The 19,149-nt window shown below is 46.9% G+C and overlaps 1 protein-coding gene across 1 annotated transcript in view; it reads right to left on the bottom strand.

The window, feature by feature from the left end:
• Positions 1-15,012, bottom strand: part of LOC115084891 (cytochrome P450 2D15-like) — a 100,354-nt gene extending 85,342 nt beyond the window's left edge. Inside the window, exon 1 of the mRNA XM_029590280.1 lies at positions 14,671-15,012. Coding sequence (XP_029446140.1) covers positions 14,671-14,862 — 192 coding nt within the window. The 5' untranslated portion in view covers positions 14,863-15,012. The remainder of the gene's footprint in view (positions 1-14,670) is intronic.
• Positions 15,013-19,149: the final 4,137 nt, after the last annotated feature.

The raw sequence follows: 19,149 nt of genomic DNA, 5'->3' as shown, positions 1-19,149 counted from the left end.
AAACAGCCTTTCCTTGAAAGAGCCATTGCCTTAACGTTCTCCTATACCCCTACCCCCTTCTCTCCTTTCCCCTCCTCGCTCCCCCTCTCCCCTTCTCCCTGCCCCTGCATTTAATATTAATATTGTAAATAAGTTCATATGTTAAGTTCTTAAGTGTACATGCATCCTTAACATCCTGATGCATACCTATTCCTAACATGGATAATCTTCATCCAGTTCGTTTTACAAAGTTGTATCCCTGCTCGTTGACTCTCTCTATCTTTGTTCCTAGTTCATTGTAATATCATTGACTCTCTCTATCCTCGTTCATTGTAATTTCCTTTCTCAGTTAATTGTGAACCGACATGATGTGTCCTACGAATGCCGGTATATAAAAATTGTTAAATAAATAAATAAAATAAAAAATCATCTACCATTTTTCAAAAATGGGTCACTTCATTTCCTTGCCGGACCTCCCATCGGCCCCAGAATTAGCCAAGTTGTTTCTGAAACACATTTTCCATCTCCATGGACTCCCAAAGGAAATTATATCCGACCAAGGACCACAGTTTGCTGCCAGGTACTGGCGCTCCCTATGCAAAAAGTTTAACATTGCCTTGAATTTCACGTCAGCCTATCACCCACAGGCCAATGGTCAAGCTAAAAAGATAAACCAAACCTTGAAAACATTACTCTGTTCCTACGTGAATGACCAGCAGGACAACTGGTCTGATCTACTACTCTGGGCTGAGCTGTCGCACAATACCCACATTGCTGCTGCCACTGATGTATCTCCGTTCTCCGTGGTATTCGGACAACAACCTCGGCTGCCACGTCCAGTTCCTCTGACTGTTTCTTCTCAGGCTGCACAATCCATGGCCCACACCATTCGTCAGGTATGCAATCATGTCAAAGTACATCTTACCCAGGCCGCTGAACGCTCCAAGTGTACTTCTGATGCCATAAACGTCCCGCTCCACTCTTCCATCCTGGTCAGAAGGTGTGGTTAAGCACCCGATACATAAGGTTGAGAATTCCTTCTCATCACCTGGCTCCCAAGTATATCGGCCCATTTCCAGTGCTTTGAAGAGTGGGAGCAGTATCTTATCAGCTCCAGCTACCTCGTGCCATGGGTATCCACAACACATTCCCTGTCTCTCTATTGAAGCCTTTGGTCCTCTCCTGGCCCTCTCGTAGAGATCCTTCACCTCCGCGGATCTCTACCGAACCAGACTCATCATGCCAGGTAAGAGAGGTCCTCGACTTCCGTCGGCATCAAGGTAGATGGGAATACCTCTTAGCCTGGGAGGGCTATGGGGCCGAGGAGAAATCATGGGAATCCTCCCACAACATTCTTGATAAAGACCTCCTCAGAACCTTCCATAGGACTTATCCTGATAAGCTACGACTGCGAGAGGGAGGCCTATAAGGGGGGGTACTGTTACACGCCCCGTCTGTGCTCACCTTGCTAGCTCCTCTGTAGGTCACGGGTCAGCCTCCCCAGCAGAAGCCGCAAGCTCCTCCAGGCCTTGGCGTCCTGCGGCGGTGGTCACCGGGCCTTCCACTGCGCAGCAGGCTTCACGCCGGACTTCAGCATCTCCAGGGGTGTTGGCCACGCCCCTGTGCGCGGACAGCCCGGCCTCTTGTAGGGCCAGGGGTGGGTCCTAGCTCCGCGGTGCACCCTGATTGAATGTTCAATATAAGGAAGATCCTGCCTGCACTTCCTTGCCTTGCAATTGGTTCGGCACTGCATGTGTACTAGTTTGCCTCTGTGTTCACAGTCTTGTTCCAGCCTTGTTCCAGCATCCTACTGTTCCAGCGTCCTTCTGTTCCAGCGTCTGTCTGACCTGTTTCCCCAGGTAATACCCTCGGACTGTCTCTCTGGTACTGCCCTCAGCCTGTTCCTTAACCATTCTGTCCACTGCCTGGATCCTGACCTCTGCCTGCCTTGTGACCTCCGGAACCTGACCCCTGCCTCTTTGACTACTCCTCGGACTAATCCTCGGATTCTGACCTCGGCTGCCATTGACCATATCTCCTGATTTTGGCTCGGTCCCTTGCCTTGTCATCACCTACTCTGTCCTGGTCTTCCTTGCTCCAGCAGATCTACAGCCTCGAGTCCGACCGTGCTCCCTTGCTGTCCGTGGGCACCACTCTCTACTACCTCTCCGGGAGACCCTGCGAGGTCCACCTAAGTCCAAGCTCCCCGGATCCCTTCGGGCCCTACCCAGGGGGACCTGGTGTTGCGTCCGTCGGTGCTAGGCGGCTTCGCCCCATTTGCCTCACCTTATTCACGACTCCTCCCGCTTACCTAGGAAAGATGGCTACCACGCGTCTACAAGCCGACCTCTCTGGCGTCCCTGGAACGGCTATGGTGCAGTCTCCTGCCATGCTCCTCCCAGGTACCTATTATGGTGCGCGCGCATGCGCCACCGACATCTGTATTCCAACCTTGGCGCGAACCTCGGGGGCGTTCACCCTTGCTGACGTCATGCCATCCGGGTATATAATCTATTCTATTTTGCTAGCTCGTTGAGTTAGCAAGGACTCGAATCCATTCCTGTCTATGCTACTCTGCCGCTTCCGTGCTGCCTGTGCTTCTGTAACTGCTAACCTGGGTACCCGCTCCTCGGGGGCCCTCTGCTTTATTTCCGGTGCCTTACAGGGAACAGGTACTCACTCCTCGAGGGCCTGCTCTCCCTGCCTCGGTGCCTGTACTTTCTTCTACAACTGGTGGAATCGCATATCTACAGCAAACACCTAGTGAGTACTCTAACTCTCAGTCTATCTCATCCACAGTACTTCCTTGCTGGGAAACCTGCTTTGGAACCTCCCAAGACCAACGGGGTGAGAAGGGCTCCCTCTGCTGAGGTCCCTGAGACTGCAACTACCAGACTTCCTCACTACTGCCACCTCTGGTGGTACTCTTCAAGCTGTATAATAAAGAACTATCTGTGTTTGTGCGTTCTGAGTCTAGCCTAGTATTGTGGCTCTTCACGGGGCTCCTCCCCGTGGGCATGGTCATCTGCCACAGTACCCAAGGATCCACCCAAACACCGTTCAACCACAACAGATTGCTAACTCCATGGATCCGGCTCAGCTCACCGCATTGCAGGCCATTCCAGGCCTGGCCCAGCGAATCTCCGAACAGCAGAATGCACTGGAGGGTTTGACCGCTGCATTCAACCTACTGCACACACAGATGAACTTACCTACTACCACAGGTAAAGAAGCTACTCCGTCTGAAGTCAAGACAATTGTACCTCTATCTGCTCCTACCCGCTTCTCGGGGAAAGTTTGGAGATGCAAAGGTTTCCTTAACTAGTGCTGCATGCACTTTTCCCTGCAGCCCAGCCATTTTACCACAGTTTATGCAAAGACTACCTATATCTTGTTGTATCTAGACGGATGAGCTTTGTCTTGGGCCTCCTCACTGTGGGAGCATGAGGATCCGATTCTTCATGACCTTGAAGGATTCCTCAAACTGTTTAAATCAGTTTTCAATGAACCTGCCCGGTATACCACTGCAGGATCTTCTTTGGTTCACCTGAAGCAAGGTAATAAACCATTAGCTGACTTTGGTTTCGAATTCAAGACACTGGTGTTTGAATTATCCTGGGACCCAAAATGCCTGAGGACCCTTTTCTTTGAAGGACGAGCTCGCCGCTTGTGAGATGCCTGAGACCTTGGCTAAACTAGTGAAGTTGGCAACAAGGATTGATTGCCGACTTCGTGACAAGGTGCAAGAGACCAAGACGCCCAGAAAACCCTTCCAGGGTGAAGCATGAGTTAAGTTCATACCCAGGCTGGTTCCTTCAGTCCCAATTGCTGGCAAACAAGAACCTATGCAATTAGGCCGCAGCCATCTGACGTCCAAAGAGAGAAGAACATGGAAGAAATTGGGGCTGTGCATGTACTGTGGACAAGCTGGCCATGCTGTTCAATCATGCCCTATATGTCCGGGAAACTGGCAGACCTAAGCCCAGTGGAAGGACTCTTCTTAGGTCTTACTGCTCCTTCTCCTCCGCGCTCTCTCCCTGTATCCTTGATCTATGGACCTTTAGAGACCCAGACTCTTGCCCTAGTGGACTCAGGGGCAGGAGGCAATTTCATTCTACAATGTTTAGTGGATCCCCACTACCGCTATGAAATCTCCACTACTTCTGTCATCCATTCATGGACAGCCTTTACTGGGTGAAATAACCCAGCTCACCGAACCAGTATGCCTACGGACCAGTGCTCTCCATTCTGAAACTATCTCCGTCTTTGTTTTAGAGAAGGCCATGCACCCTATAGTACTGGGATTACCGTGGCTGCAGCAGCATATGCCTCAGTTCAATTGGGCTACACTGGAACTTTCATGCTGGAGTCCAGACTGCCATGGTAAATGCCTGATGGAGGTCGCCCCTATACCCTGCATGCCTACCACCTCAGTAATGCTGGGGTTGCCGCCTCAATATGCATCTTTCCAAGATGTTTTTTCAAAGGAGGCTGCGGATGTACTACCGCCTCACAGACCCTATGACTGCACTATTAATCTGAAGCCTAACACTGAACCTCCCAAGGGACGGGTGTACCCTCTCTCCGTGGCAGAGAATAAAGCCATGTCCGAATATATTCAGGAAAATCTCCAAAAGGGCTTCATAAGACCCTCCAAGTCTCCTGCTGGCGCAGGTTTCTTCTTTGTGGGGAACAAGGTCAGAACATTGCGTCCATGTATCGATTACTGGGGTCTCAACGAAATAACAGTGAAAGATCACTAACCCCTGCCTCTGATCTCAGAGTTATTTGACAGACTACAGAGAGCCAAAATCTTCTTCATGCTTGATCTGAAAGGAGCCTACAACTTACTTTGCATTCAAGCTGGCGATGAGTAGAAAACGGCATTCAACACCCCGGGACGGTCACTTTGAATATTTAGTGATGCCCCCGGCTGTCTTTCAAAATTTAATGAACGACATCTTCCTGGATCTCCTCTATAAGTGTGTCATTATATATCTAGATGACATCTTGATATTTTCTCAAGACATGACCACTCACCTAGAGGATGTCAAAAGAGTACTGCAAAGACTCCGTGAGAACCATCTCTACGTCAAGCTAGCCAAATGTGAATTCCACAAGGAATCAGTGCCCTTCTTGGGCTACATTGTTTCCAACCAAGGCTTTCAAATGGATCCACAGAAGCTGCAGAGCATCAAGAAATGGGCACAACCCACTGGTCTAAAGGCTCTCAGGCGTTTCTTAGGTTTCACCAACTATTACAGGCCTTTCATTAAGAACTACTCCTCACTTACAGTTCTGCTTACTGCTATGACGAAGAAAGGTGGATTTAGGTGGGCCATCTGGCTTGGCCAACTGGCTGGGGCCAATCATGAATGCCTTGTAGCTTTTCTGGATCCACAGAAAATCCTTGATCAGAGATGATATACCCTAGGAAGGGCAGGCGGTTTTGCTCAAAGATGTGTTTTTCCAGTTTGGCGTAGAGATGGTTCTCTCTCAGGCATTGAAGTACAGTCTTGACATGATCACGATGTGACTCTAGATCCTTTGAGAAGATCAGGATGTCGTCCAGGTATACGACCACAAAGGATTATAGGAGATATCGGAGAATTTCATTCATAAGACATTGAAAGATGGCGGGGGCATTACAGAGGCTGAAGGGCATCACGATGTACTCATAGTGACCATCCCTAGTGTTGAATGCGGTCTTCCAAATATTTTCCAGTTGGATGTGCACAAGATTGCATGCACTCCTTAGTTCCAACTTCGTGAAGATCCAAGCCCTTGGAGGCGGCCAAACAGCTCGCTGATGAGGGGCAATGGGTACCGATCCTTTCAGGTTATGGCATTAAGCCCTCTATAATCAATGCAAGGGCACACTCCTCCGTCCTTTTTCTTAAGGAAGAAGAAAACCGCCCCTGCAGGAGAGTCGGAGGTCTAATGAACCCTTTTTCTAAGTTTTCTTTAATACACTCGGACATGGCTAAGGTTTCTGGACAAGACAATGGATAGGTTCTGCCCTTGGGAGGCATCGTGCCAGGCAAAAACTCTATAGGGCAATTCAGCTTGCGAAGTGGAGGTAACATGTTTGCCTTTTGCTTCGAGAAGAAGTCCTCAAACTCGGCGTACTGGGTTGACAACCCGGTGAGGGTGGTGGACTTTAGGATGGTTACCACTGGAGACACTTGCCTCAAACAGGTCTTCTGGCACTTGTTACCCCATTGTACCAACTGCAGGGAATGCCAATCTAATTGAGGTCCGTGTATCTGGAGCCAGGGATCAATGTGTGGAATGTTTCAGAACGTAGAAAGACATCTCTTCCTCATGGAGAGTTCCCATGGTGAGGAGGATGGCCGCCGTTCAGTGGGTGATGAGTCCTGGGAGATGTTCCCCTTGGATGGACGCAATGCAGAGAGACACCTCTAGGGGATGTAGAGGGATGTTCAAGAGCTTGACGATGTCATCTATGATGAAGCTGCCACTTGTCCCAGTGTTAACAAGGGCAGTGGTGGCGATGACAAAGGAGACTGAAAGAAGAAGTTGGGGGCCGGTGACAGCAGTGCCCAAGCTCGGGACCCCCACCGGGCTCAGGCATTGCAGTTTCCCGGTCAAACCGGGCAGGACTGCCGAAGATGTCCGGAGGCACCACAGTAAAGGCAGAGACCTTCCTTTCTCCGTCGAAGGCATTCAGTCGGAAATAGTCATCCACGGTTGACCTGTATTGCTCCTTCAGCAGGCGGCAGTGGTGCCGATAAAGCCTTAGATGGAGGACTTTTGGCATGCGTTGGGCGTGGAGTAGGAGATCGAGAAGCCTTTACTTCTAGATGTCGTTGCTGGAGTCGTGGTCGATCTTCCCGGTTAGGGAGATCAGGTCCTCTAGAGACGTGGGAGTCTCACGGACGGCGAGTTCATCTTTGAGAGCACTGGAGAGACCATCTAGGAAGATGGCTTGCAGACAATCTTCTTGCCACCCGAGCTCAGTAGCCAGGGTCCTGAATTCCACCGTGTACTCGGAGAGGATTTTTGACCCTTGACGGAGGTGGAGAAGGTTATGGCTGGTTACTGCTTGACAGCCCGGGTCTCCGAAGGTCCACTTGAATACAGTGACGAACTCTGACAGCTGGGAGAGCATGGGGTCGGAGCGTTCCCATAACAGAGAAGCCCATGCTAAAGCCTTTCCCTCTAAGCGAGAAAGGATGAAAGTCACTTTCGTGGTCTCCTTCAAGAACAAGTAGGGTTGCAGTGCAAATTGCATGAAGCACTGATTGAGGAAGCCTTGACAGAGGCATGGATCCCCGTTGAATCGAGGAGGTGCTGGGAGAGCCAGTGACGCTCTGGGTAGCAGGGTAGCCAATAGGCCCACGGGATTGGCTAGCACTGTATCTCACAACTGGGAACGAAGCTCTTCAACCAAAGAGGCTAGTGATTCCAATGCTCGTCGATGCTGACCACTGGAAGCCCGCGGTCACCCCGGGTGGAGCCCTTGGGGACCTGGGCCACTCGGACTTAGGTGGGCCTCGCAGGGTCTCCCAGAAAGGAAGTTCAATGGTGTGCCCACCAGGATCAAGGGTGCGTGGTCGACGTCAAGGCTGGAGGTCTGGAGGACCAGAGAAGGCCAGTACAGTATCTGAGATGACAAGGCCAGAATCAAGGCCAGAATCAAGGAGGCACCGTCAGTAGTAGCAGAGGTCAAGATCCAAAGGTCAGTCCGAGAGTAGTCAGCCAAAGCAGAGGTCAGGTTCCAGAGGTCAGACGTGGTTGAGTAGACAGGCAGAGGTCAGTATCCGGGCAGCGATCAACATAGTCAAGAATAGGCAGAGGTCAGTAACAGAGAGTCAGTCCAAGAGGTACTACCTAGGGGAACATAGGAACAGATGGAGGCTCCGGCCCCGCCCACTCCCCGCCCCTTTTTCAAGCCCCGGGGCTTGCGCACGTCGCCAAGCCTATGCAAAATAGGCATGGTGCGTGCAGGAGCGGGTTTTCGGGGTTACGCGCATAACCCTTTGAAAATCCGCCCCTCAATGTTTACCAACGGTGAGTGGGTGACTCACCCATTTTGGTGTTGGCCTGGGTGTGCCTCTTTTAGGAGGGCTTGCCACAAATATTTCAGTCTCTGCATCTTCCTATTGTGTGCTGGGACCTCTACATAGTGCACGCATGCCTAATACGAGCTCATGCCAAGCCTATGCGCTCCTGCAACCCATTAACATAAGACCTGGAAAGTCTGGTTTGTGTGAGCAATGACCAGTGCTGGTAGGCTCTGTGAGCTCCAGGCATTGTACACCTTTTCGGCATGGAAATGGTTTACACATCATACGGTGCAGTTTTTCACCTCTGAATAGATCCTTTCTCAGGAGTCGAATCTTCGAAAGGACACATTCGCAACACGGGAAACAGACTCTCTACAGGATCACTGTAAGCATGTTATAGCCTTTAACCAGCATTGCCAGCAGTGCACAACCATTCCACACAACTCTTTCTATCTATGGTAAGAACAGAGTATAGTTTGCTAGGGCCATGAGCACCATGTTCAGCAGCAGGTGGTCGCACTGTGACTCCTTTGGCTGAGAGTAGGCAGGGTGTCCACTCAGAGGATGGCTCAACAGGCACTCTGTTAGAGGCATGGCAGGCTCTTGTCCAACTTCCACGCATGCCATTTTTATGATAGATCCCATGCCGCAACATGCATTTCTTTATACACATTTGCTATGCACTTCAGGGCGCATTTGCTTACACACTATCACTATACCTTCCACCTGTCTGTCCAGTGTTTGTTCATCCCAGCTTAAGAATGCAAATCTTTACGCCTATAGACCAGTGTAGAGCTTCATCCAACCTCCCTTAAGGCCACAAGCAGATCAGTTGTGCTGCTTATCAAATGATGAGGTGCTTGTTGCATACAATAGTCAAGGGGGCACCTTGTCCCTTGGGAAACTGACATGTGTGTGGACTCCCATGTGGCTGGTCATTGGAAAAAGCACAGTTGATTACTTATATCATGTGAAATGGTATGACAGATGCATGTTAGTGCTCCAGAAAAAGCACCACCCTCACAGGGCATGGGTCTCCATACTGGTGAATTATGATTCATTCATAATCTGCTGGTTTTTGTTTGATGAATGAACAGGACCATGCATGGCCAGGTGCCTATTGTCTTGCTTGACATGCTCACTGTGCCCTTCAAAGAATGGATAACCTTTCAGTCAAGCTTTCCATGACAGACTCCATCTGATTATGACACCCATCTGTGACAACGACCTTGATTAGCATGTAGAACACCTGTTAGAGGTCAGCACTTTCGCTTCATGAACAGAACCTCTCCATTCAGCATTACATGCAGTCAGGCGTTGCAATTGGATTTTCTGTACCTGCACACAGCTGTTACAGTAAAGGGTATTGTCAAGGTGTGAAGGGTACCCCAAACCTGACCAATATTGATTTTCCCATAATACTAATACGTTCACAAAATACATTGTACTGTTATTGAAGACATGACGCCCAAAGCCTAACATTCAGTACTTCTATTCACTTAGCATGTGCATGTCATCTATGAACATGGGCACCTGCGCAACTCTGCCCTTGAAAAAAGCTAACATATAAATGGTGAATGTAAGGCTTGCAAAACCCAAATGCCACTTCTTAGAGCTGTTCTAGCCGGGTCCATTTACTTCCACATCGCTGATCCAACATTTACAGGCAGATACCACTCCATGAAATCAGCACCAAATATCGTAATGTGCCAAGCCATTACTTATACAATCCAGGCTAAATATATTTCAAATGGCCGCCTGAGGGAGCCCGATGAGGAAAGTGTGTGAAACGCACACAGTGAGTGATCAAGGCACCCATAGAACAGTATTTCACACAAACAACACTCACTTATGTTTCCAGTATGGACTACATGTCTGTATCCAAGCAGAAAGTCCTTATTCTGGCCTATGTTAATGCACTATTTGCAATTTTGGGCAACGCCGCTCTGGGTGACCTTACTGTTACAGCAAATGGGTCAATGCAACTCCTTCCTCCACAAACATTCAGTATAGCAGCTTACAGGAAACACATCTGTGTGCATGCAACACCATAGATTACTGTCATTTGAGGTTACTGCAATTACTGAAGAGTTGTCTAGATTTAGGATGTTAGGCAATCCACTGACATTCATACAAGTATATGCAGCAGCAGAAGCTGTATATTATCACACCCATTAATGATGCATCATGATGTGGTAGCCCTCCTGTGTGTTCCCTGCTTGGCATTGCTACGTATTGAATATGTGCTGGCAAGGCCCTCACACATACCACTTGCAGACTGAAAAGTTGTCAGTGTAACTGCAATCTGCATATGAGGATGATATTGAGGTGACAAATATCTCGGCAAAGTGAAGATGCACGTGAGTCTGTATGCCTCATTAGCCAGAATTACCTTACACGAACCAGCCATATGCATCAGACAGTGATGCGATTAATGTGAGCGTGTGGCACATAAGGCATCATTGTATCTCATCTGTTGTGGTGTGTTGGGCCGGAGTATGGGGGTCATAAGCCAGGGCCTGCATCCATACCCTGAGTCTCCTGTAGCAATGACAGATGGAAGCCATGACAGTTCACAGTCTTTGTGGCAGATGTGACAACCTCACCACTACATCCTGTAGCACAATATAAGATCAGCTGTCCTCTCCCGGATGATTTCCTGGAACTTCTTAATGTTCCCAAAGTAGATTCTGCAGTCTCAGCGGTGACGAAAAGAACTACCATTCCAGTAACGGGTGGTGCAGCCTTGCGAGATCTTCAAGATCGAAACCTGGAAGTTTATCTTAAGAGAGTTTTCAAGGTATCTGCCCTGGGGGTCCGGGCAGCCATTTGTAGTTCCTTCGCTCAGCGTGCAGGCCTTCGCTGGCTTCAACAGCTGCTCAGCTCCCAGGAGTTGCCTCCTGAGGAAGCACTTCAGCAGACCATCTGGAGGCCATCATAGCATATGGAGCAGATGTTCTATATGACATTCTGAGAGTATTGGCCAGTTCTATGGTTTCTTGGCTAGACGCCTCCTCTGGCTTCACAACTGGTCCATGGCTCTGCCACCCTTGAGGGAGGTCTCCGGAGAATCCCATTCCCTGGATAACAGTTGAAGGAACAAGGGACGGGAAGGAAAGGACCTACACGGCGGAAGTAGACCAGCCAGAAGGGGGTCCCCTTTCTTCGCTGGTGGATTAAGCTCAGGCGGGTCCTGAGGGGCCTCAATGTCCAATTCCTGTAGGATATGTGGAATGAGGAGGTCCAGCTCATCCCTCTGGAAGATCCGCAGGACTCTAGGATCATCCCCTTCCAATTGAGCCATAGCTGAAGGTTCATCCGGATCCGGGTCCTGCTGAGGAACAGACCCCCCCGCAGAGGGGTGTACCAAACGGACCTTCGGAATGCTTGAGGTGGTCGGAGGTACCCCTTGTCCCGGGACCACTGACCCTTGGGCACTCCCCAAGACCTCAGTGGAATCAGCCATTCTGGGTACCTTAGGAGGAGGAGGTCCCGCCAGAAATTCCTGGTGCTGGCCCATTCTGACCAGGTAAGCATTGTGAAGCAGGAGAACAAAATCTGTGGAAAACGGAGGTGGCCCCGATGGAGGAAGAGTGGGAAGTTCCCCTGATGGAGGAAAAGGCTCCAGATGTGGAACGGGTGTCAAGTCGGAGGGTGCACAGAAAAGCAGTAAAAACTGCTTTTCTGTGCACCCTCCGACTTAATATCATGGCGATATTAAGTTGGAGGTCCCGAAGGGTAAAAAAAGTAAAAAAAAAAAAATTTTTGAAGTTGGCCGGTGGCTGTTGGGTTGAAAACCGGTCGCTCAATTTTGCCGGCGTCCGGTTTCAGAGCCCGTGGCTGTCAGTGGGTTTGAGAACAGACGACAGCAAAATTGAGCGTCGGCTGTCAAACTTGCTGACAGCCGCCGCCCCGGGCCAAAAGGAGGCGCTAGGGATGCGCTAGTGTCCGCTCTCCCGCGGTCTTTACCGAATCGGCCCGAAAGTTTTTGGGTTTTTTTTTTAATTAGACTTGATCCATCCAAAAGAAAGGAAAGCTGAGGAAAATAGTGAAAATTCCGAAAATAGCTTTCTAGTCATCTCAGTGGGGAACGAAAGCCACCACTGTCATCTGCTGGAGTCAAGAGAATACTGAGGATTAGTAGAGGGTGCACTACCTTATAAGGAAGCATCCTTCAAAGTTCTATCTGACGCCATCTGCTGGAAGGGGGAGATAACCCCACTGTCTGGACTGATCCTGGTACGTACAGTGAACTGTAGATTCAGGATTTTTTTTTAGGGAAAATATGGTTACTGTAGCTTTTCTGAAAGTATAAGCATTTCTTGTGATAGCAATATTCTGCTAATAAGAATATCTTTTTCTTCCTATGGAAGTGTAGCAATTTTTATTATTATTATTTCCATTATAAAAACATTATACATATAAAAATATTGTAAGTGCTCCCAAATGCTATTTTCATAAGAGTAAACAATGATATCATAAAGTGCCAAAGTTTCCTCAGAACTTTCCATGGTATTGTTTTCTATAGTAAATTTACCAGAATAACTGCAGTAGTAGAGGAACCGTAGGGAACATATCATAGGATCATATCAACATGGGCATAGCGACCATAGTGCACAGGCACCACCAACTTTAAATGGGGTGTGCCATGCACCACCACTTGAAAGCTATCACATTTTCTCTGGCTCTCCCCCCAAGAACAACAAGTGCTGCTGCCCACCACTAATGATCCCTCTACGCTGCAAGCGTGTGTGGGGAAAAGTTCTGTGCTCACGCACGTGTACAGCTCTCAGGCGCACGTATGCGCTTGTGCACAACGTTTCCTCAAATGTGCACAGCTCACCCCCCCCCCTCCCCCTCCCAGTGCAGGAAGCCTGGCTGGGTCACCACCATGGCCCAAAGTGAAGAAGAAGCCAGCGGGGCCATGGTGGTGCCCATTCCTCCACAGCCCAAAGTGAAGAGGAGGCCGGAGGGGCCGAGGTGGAACCCATCCTACCACCACCCGAAGTGAAGAGGAAGCTATGTGTGTTTTTGTGTATGTCTGTGAAAGAGCCTGTGGGTGTGATTATATGTCTGTACAAGAGCCTGAATGTATGAGAGCCTGTGTGCATTTATGTCCCCTGTGTGAGAGGCTGTGTGTGTATGTGTGTGTGTCTGTGTTTATAGACTGTGGGTGTATATTGTGTGTTTATGAGAGCCTGTGTGTATGTGTGAGCGCATGCCTGTGAGAGCCTATATATCACACAAAGACTCTCACGTGCACACACACACACACACAATGTATGTGTGAGGAATAGAGAGCTTGCACGTGAGAGAAAGAGGGAGTGTGTGTGAAAGCACTGAGAGAGTGTTTGGAAGAATGAATGTGTTAGTGTGTGTGTGTGAGTGAGGGAGAGAGAGAAGATAGTTTGTGCGGTCTTACCACCCCAATGCACGATAACCTCAGGGTGGCTGAAAATGAAAAGATCACAGGTAATAATCTTTACTCGTTTTAATTATTGGGTGTAATTTGATGTTTATATTGTTTTTAAATATATATATTTTTTTAATATTAGAACATTATTTACCTATTGGATGTTTTATTAAGCAGATATTTTGAAATATTTTATTGGTGTTTGGGAAATATTAGAACAAATGTATGCAAGTTTTTTTAATTATTAGATGTTTGTCTGCTGTTTGGACATTTATTCTTTTTATTAGCATGGTTTTAATATTATGAATGTTTCTATCTCTGATTTTATTGCTTGATGTTTTGAGTGTCATGAAGTTTCTGTTTTTCCATTGTTGCACTGCCTAACACTGTTGGGCTTGTGGTTTGCAGTTCAGCTTTTGTTGGCACATTTCTATTCTGTATTTGTTTGGTGAGGGTCTGTCTGTATTTTAAAGGTCCAGTTCTTGTTTAACTTTAATTGTCACTGTGAAAATGATGGCACTTAAAATCGCTGGTTTTACAGCATTATGGCCCGCTGTGCCTCATTTTTATTTTAAAAAGAAGTTTGCTCTTTATTAATTTCACTTGCATGTAGAAAGTGGTTTTGAATGTTCTTGCAGAAAATATGTTTTCATTTACATATTTTCTTCTAACTGCTGTTAGTAGATTAGGCGATTAATTTTAAGGGATGGAGTTAGCTAATTGTCCGTCTAAGGATTGGATTGCTGGGAGCATACATTTGGTAGACCTTTTGCATCAAAGAAAGTAGAGCTCACAGGATAATGTAGGAGGGTGGACTGTGTTCTAGGGCACACGGCAGCAGCAAATTTCCTGGCGTACCACCAACTTCAGCAGTCACCCTATGCCCCTGCATACCAAAGCATTCACAACACACATTGTCAGAGTGCTTCGTGAAAAAAGGAGCAGCAAAACCTCTCTCAAATAGACATGAAATATTTTAAAAGTGTATTTCAAATCCATTTGAAGGCACAGTTAATGGTATTGTAGACAAAAAAAAATGTTCTTATATAATCCCTCTATGGTGATTCTGGCTGCAGATTCTATAAAGTTTAGCTTGAGTATTTTGTTCTACATATCAAACTGATTTCAGTTTCAGCTTTCAGAAACTTGTTTTTGTGCCCTGTTCTCAGCTGGAACACAAAGCCTCAGTTGCTCCTGAATCCAGCGAGTGAGGGTCGGCAGGACAGGGGAGCACATTCACAGACTTACCTTTGCGTATGAGACATGGAGCTGCTGAAAATCAACCTGATGAATGTTTCCTAGGAAGGGCAGAGAGGTGGGTCCCGGGGGATAGCGGCTCCATTTCTTTCTACGCTTCATGAAGTCAAGAACCAGGACAAACACGATGAGGAGGATGACCAGGAAGGTGACATTGTTACAACAGGAGGACTGCAGCTCCATGTTCACAGGGCTGATCTGTTTTTCTAACTCTTTTTCTTTCTCTTCCTGATTATTTTTTTCTCTCTCTCTCTCCCCTGCTTTCCTACGCAGCTTTGGCTCTCTGACCAGTTTCTCTGCTATTGCTTATGCTTGCACAATGGGTGACATTCTGGGAGGAGAAATGCAGATGAGATGAATGTCTGAGGCCCATGCAAAGGGAAGGGATTGTCTCCTCCCATATATAACTGACATGCTATAAAGTTTCTTTGTGTTATGAGGCTGCCAGAACCAGCCTCATACTCACACGTAAATGCTTTCCCATGCTTGTGCTGAATAACTATTATAATTCAATAGTTTATACTGTGCAAGGTTCTTCATTTTCAGTTTTCATGTTAACATAACTTCCGAGGGGATTTGTCAGTGATGATAGAAGCCAGGCATTAGTACTGGTGCCTCCGGATTTCTCAGCAGCGTTTGAAACCATAGATCATAATTTCTTGCTATCTCAATTAACAGAAGCTGTTCTAAGTGGAAAGATCCTAATGTGGTTCAATTCCTTTCTGTCAGATAGGCAACAAACTGAACACTTCACTGATAACACTTCATCACCCTGGATAATAGACATTACAGTCCCTCAAGACTCCATACTGTCACCAGTACAATTTAACTTATACCTCAAACCAATGACACAGTTGATCCTGACTTTTGACAAAAAAGCATACATCAATGCAGATAATGTACAGCTCATACTACCAATGGACTTGGGCCCAACAACTGCAATAAATAAGCTAAGTACATGCTTTACAGCCATCCCAGAATAGACAAAATCAGCAAACTCCATCTGAATCACAACAAAACAGAGACATTCTTTGGGTACAAAATAAACCTAGAAAAATTCCAGACCAAAAAAAAAATCCTATTTGGAACCCATGAGCTCTCCTTAAAAACACAGGTCAAAACATTTGGAGTCCCAGTGGACTCAGAACTCATCAATCTCCCGTAAATCCTAGAAACAGTAAAAAGCTGCCATTTTCAATATGAAATGTGAGAAAACTTGCTTGCCCATTCATCGAAAAGGCAAACCTGCTTGCAATTGTTCATGACATGGTAACCACACAGCAGGTTTACTGCTACACATTGTAGACGAGTCTGACAGAGAAGGCTCTTTACAAACTTCAGATAATACAAAACTCCTCTGCATAACTGACAGAAGGATGCTAGAAGCCCAACCACATCACACCTCTCCTGCAGAAACTATACTGGTTATCGATACCGTACATGTAAGCCTTATAAGAAATGCCATACTGGGTCAGACCAAAGGGTCCATCAAGCTCAGTATCCTGTTTCCAACAGTGGCCAATCCAGGTCACAAGTACCTGGCAAGTACCCAAATATTAGACAGATCACAAGCTACTATTGCTTATTAATTACCGTAATAGCAGTTTATGGATTTAACCTCTAGGAATTTATCCAAACATTTTTTTAAACCCAGTAATACTAACTGCTGAAACCACATCCCCTGGCAATGAATTCCAGAGTTTAACTATGTGTTATGAATCAGAAGATGGACCCCTGTTCCGAGGTAGAGTCAGCGCTACCTAAAAGGAAACAATCCCCTTAGGTCTCTACCGTCGAAGGGCGAGGTTGAATGCTGTAGCTATTGAAAGAAGACTTCACCCTGGAAGCTCGTGATCCCCCCAGGAGGAACCCGTAGGGACCCGGCCACTGGGACTTAGGAGACTCCCCTGAAGACAAGTCTGGATGCAGGCGCCTCCTGCGGGTCATGGATTCCAGACGGCTGGCACCTCCAGCAGGTCGTAGTAGTCTTGAAGAAGGAGTCACAGAGTAGTCTAGAGCCGGTCCGAGGGTTTGGTACACAAGAAGGGTCGAAAGCCAGTCCAGGAGAAATCAGGAGAAGGGTCGCAAGCCGTACCAGGATCAAGCCACGGAAACATGAATGCCGGTCCAGAGGTTAGAAGTCAAGAGTCAATCCAACGGAGTGGGGAAGCAGAGCGGAACGAAGAATCAAACCAGGAACACGGAGCTCAGGACGAAACCCAGCCAGGAACCTTGATACCAAGTCAAGGGAGGAGTCTCAGGGGGAGCCATGACTATTTCCTGTCATGGCTCCTTTAAGTAATTTCATCAGCCGTGCTCTTAGTAGAGGCAGAGGGGGAGGAGCCGGCCCGGCTGAGAGGAACCATGCGGCCAAGCCTGGCAGTGGCAGCAGCCGCAAGAAGGAAACCAAAGAGGGCTGCCTGCCACTGCAGGAGCCCTCGACGAAGCCAGATGCCTCGGGTAGTTATTTTTGCCGTGACAGCTGGTCCGACCCTGGTTGCGGCCCGCCCCAGTCGCGGGCTGCCGCAGCCGGCGGTTCTAACACTGTGTGATGAGTGAAAAAGAATTTTTTTCAATTTGTCTTAAATGAGCTACTTGCTAACTTCACGGAGTGCCCCCTGGTCCTTCTATTATCTGAGAGAGTAAATAACCGATTTACATTAACTTGTTCAAGTCCTTTCATGATTTTGTAGAATTCCATCATATCTCCCTCAGTCTCTTCTCCAAACTGAACAACCCTAACTTCTTTCTTTCTTTCTTTCTTTATTTGTTGAGTTTAATATACCGTCATTTGGTAGAGCCATCATAACGGTTTACAACGTATACATTTTTCTTAGCAGTTGTGCAGTAGTATAACAATTTCAAGTCCAGAAAGCGTTCTTAAATTGGGTGAGGAGGGTATGAGGGTTCAGGTTGGAGAGAAGGTATTAAGAGGTTATAGATGAGAGTTCCATTGAGAGTTGGGATGATCAGACGTATGAGGGTCAGTGTAGAATTTGCGAAACATTAGTGTTTTTAGGTCTTTTTTGAATGTTTTTAGGTTGTGCTGGGTTCTCAGGTCTTTAGGTAGGTTGTTCCAAAGTTTCGGGGAGGCAATGGAAAAGGCTCTTTCTCTTGTTGTTGCTAGATGCGCATCTCTGATGGGGGGGATGTTTAGGTAACCTGAGTTATTAGAGCATAGGTTTCTTGTAGAATTTTGAGAGGTTATGTTTAGGGTTTATGTTTAGACCTCGATGAGCATTGTTAAGAATTTGTGAATGATGGTCATTGATTTGTAAGCAATACGTGCTTTAATAGGGAGCCAGTGAAGTGAGGTCAATATGGGTGTTATGTGTTCACTTCTTTTTGTTCTGTTAGGACTCTGGCAGCTGAGTTCTGCAGAATTTGGAGTGGTTTGAGGGTTGAAAAAGGTATTCCAATTAGTAATGAGATGCAATAGTCGAAGGTGGAGAAAATAAGTAGTTGAAGGACAGTTCTGAAATCATAAGGGTTAAGAAATGGTTTTAGATGTCTTAGGGTTAGGAGTCTGTGATATCCTTCTTTATCGATGATAATTCCAAGATTCCTGGTGTGGGTGGTAGGGTATATAGATTTCATTTGTTTGTCTAGTATTGTTAAGGGTGGTGGAGTTGGATTGGGTTTTTTGTTCAGTTTTGTTCAGTTTTTGTTCAGTTTTGTTCAGTTTTGGCGAAATTGATAATGAGTTTCAGAGAATTTAGGAGATGTTTGATTGAAATAAGTAGATCTGATGTTTTCTTGTAGGTGTCTTCGATCGAATTTTCTATGAGAATTAGAAGCTGAATGTCATCAGCGTAGAGGAAGTGTGTGATTCCATATTCTTTTAGTAGTTGGCAGATAGGGAGAAGGTATATGTTGAAGAGGATGGCGGATAAAGCTGATCCTTGTGGGATTCCAGTGTTGAGGTTGATTATTTTTGATGGGTTGTTATTGATTAAAACTTGGTATGTTCGATTAGATAGATAGGAAGAAAACCATTGTAAGGTGTTGCCAGTTAAACCAATTTGGGATAGTCGCTCCAACAGTATATTGTGGTTTACTGTATCGAAGGCGGCTGAGAGGTCAAGGAGTATGAGCAAGTATTTTTCATCTTTGTCAAAACCTCTTATAATAATGACATTTAGGGAGATGAGGAGAGATTCTGTGCTTAGGTTTTTTCTAAATCCATATTGGGATGGAGGCAGGATGCTGTTTGTCTCAAGATAGTTGTCTAGTTGAGTGTGTACGACTTTTTCAATGGTTTTGGCAATGAACGAAAGGTTTGATATGGAGCGGTAGTTGGTAAGGATTTCAGGATCGAGGTTGCTCTTTTTAAGGATTGGTTTAATAATAGCAGATTTGAGGCATATGGGGTAATTACCTTCGGCCAGAGATAAATTGACGATTTTGGTGATGGTTTTAGATATGGTGGGTTCAATTGTTTTGAGGGTTGTTATTGGGATGTTGTCTATT

The sequence above is a fragment of the Rhinatrema bivittatum genome, chromosome 2, assembly GCF_901001135.1.
Source record: "Rhinatrema bivittatum chromosome 2, aRhiBiv1.1, whole genome shotgun sequence".
Classification (NCBI taxonomy): domain Eukaryota; kingdom Metazoa; phylum Chordata; class Amphibia; order Gymnophiona; family Rhinatrematidae; genus Rhinatrema; species Rhinatrema bivittatum.
The sequence above is the reverse complement of the archived record's forward strand: the minus strand, read 5'-3'. Positions and strand labels throughout refer to the sequence as shown.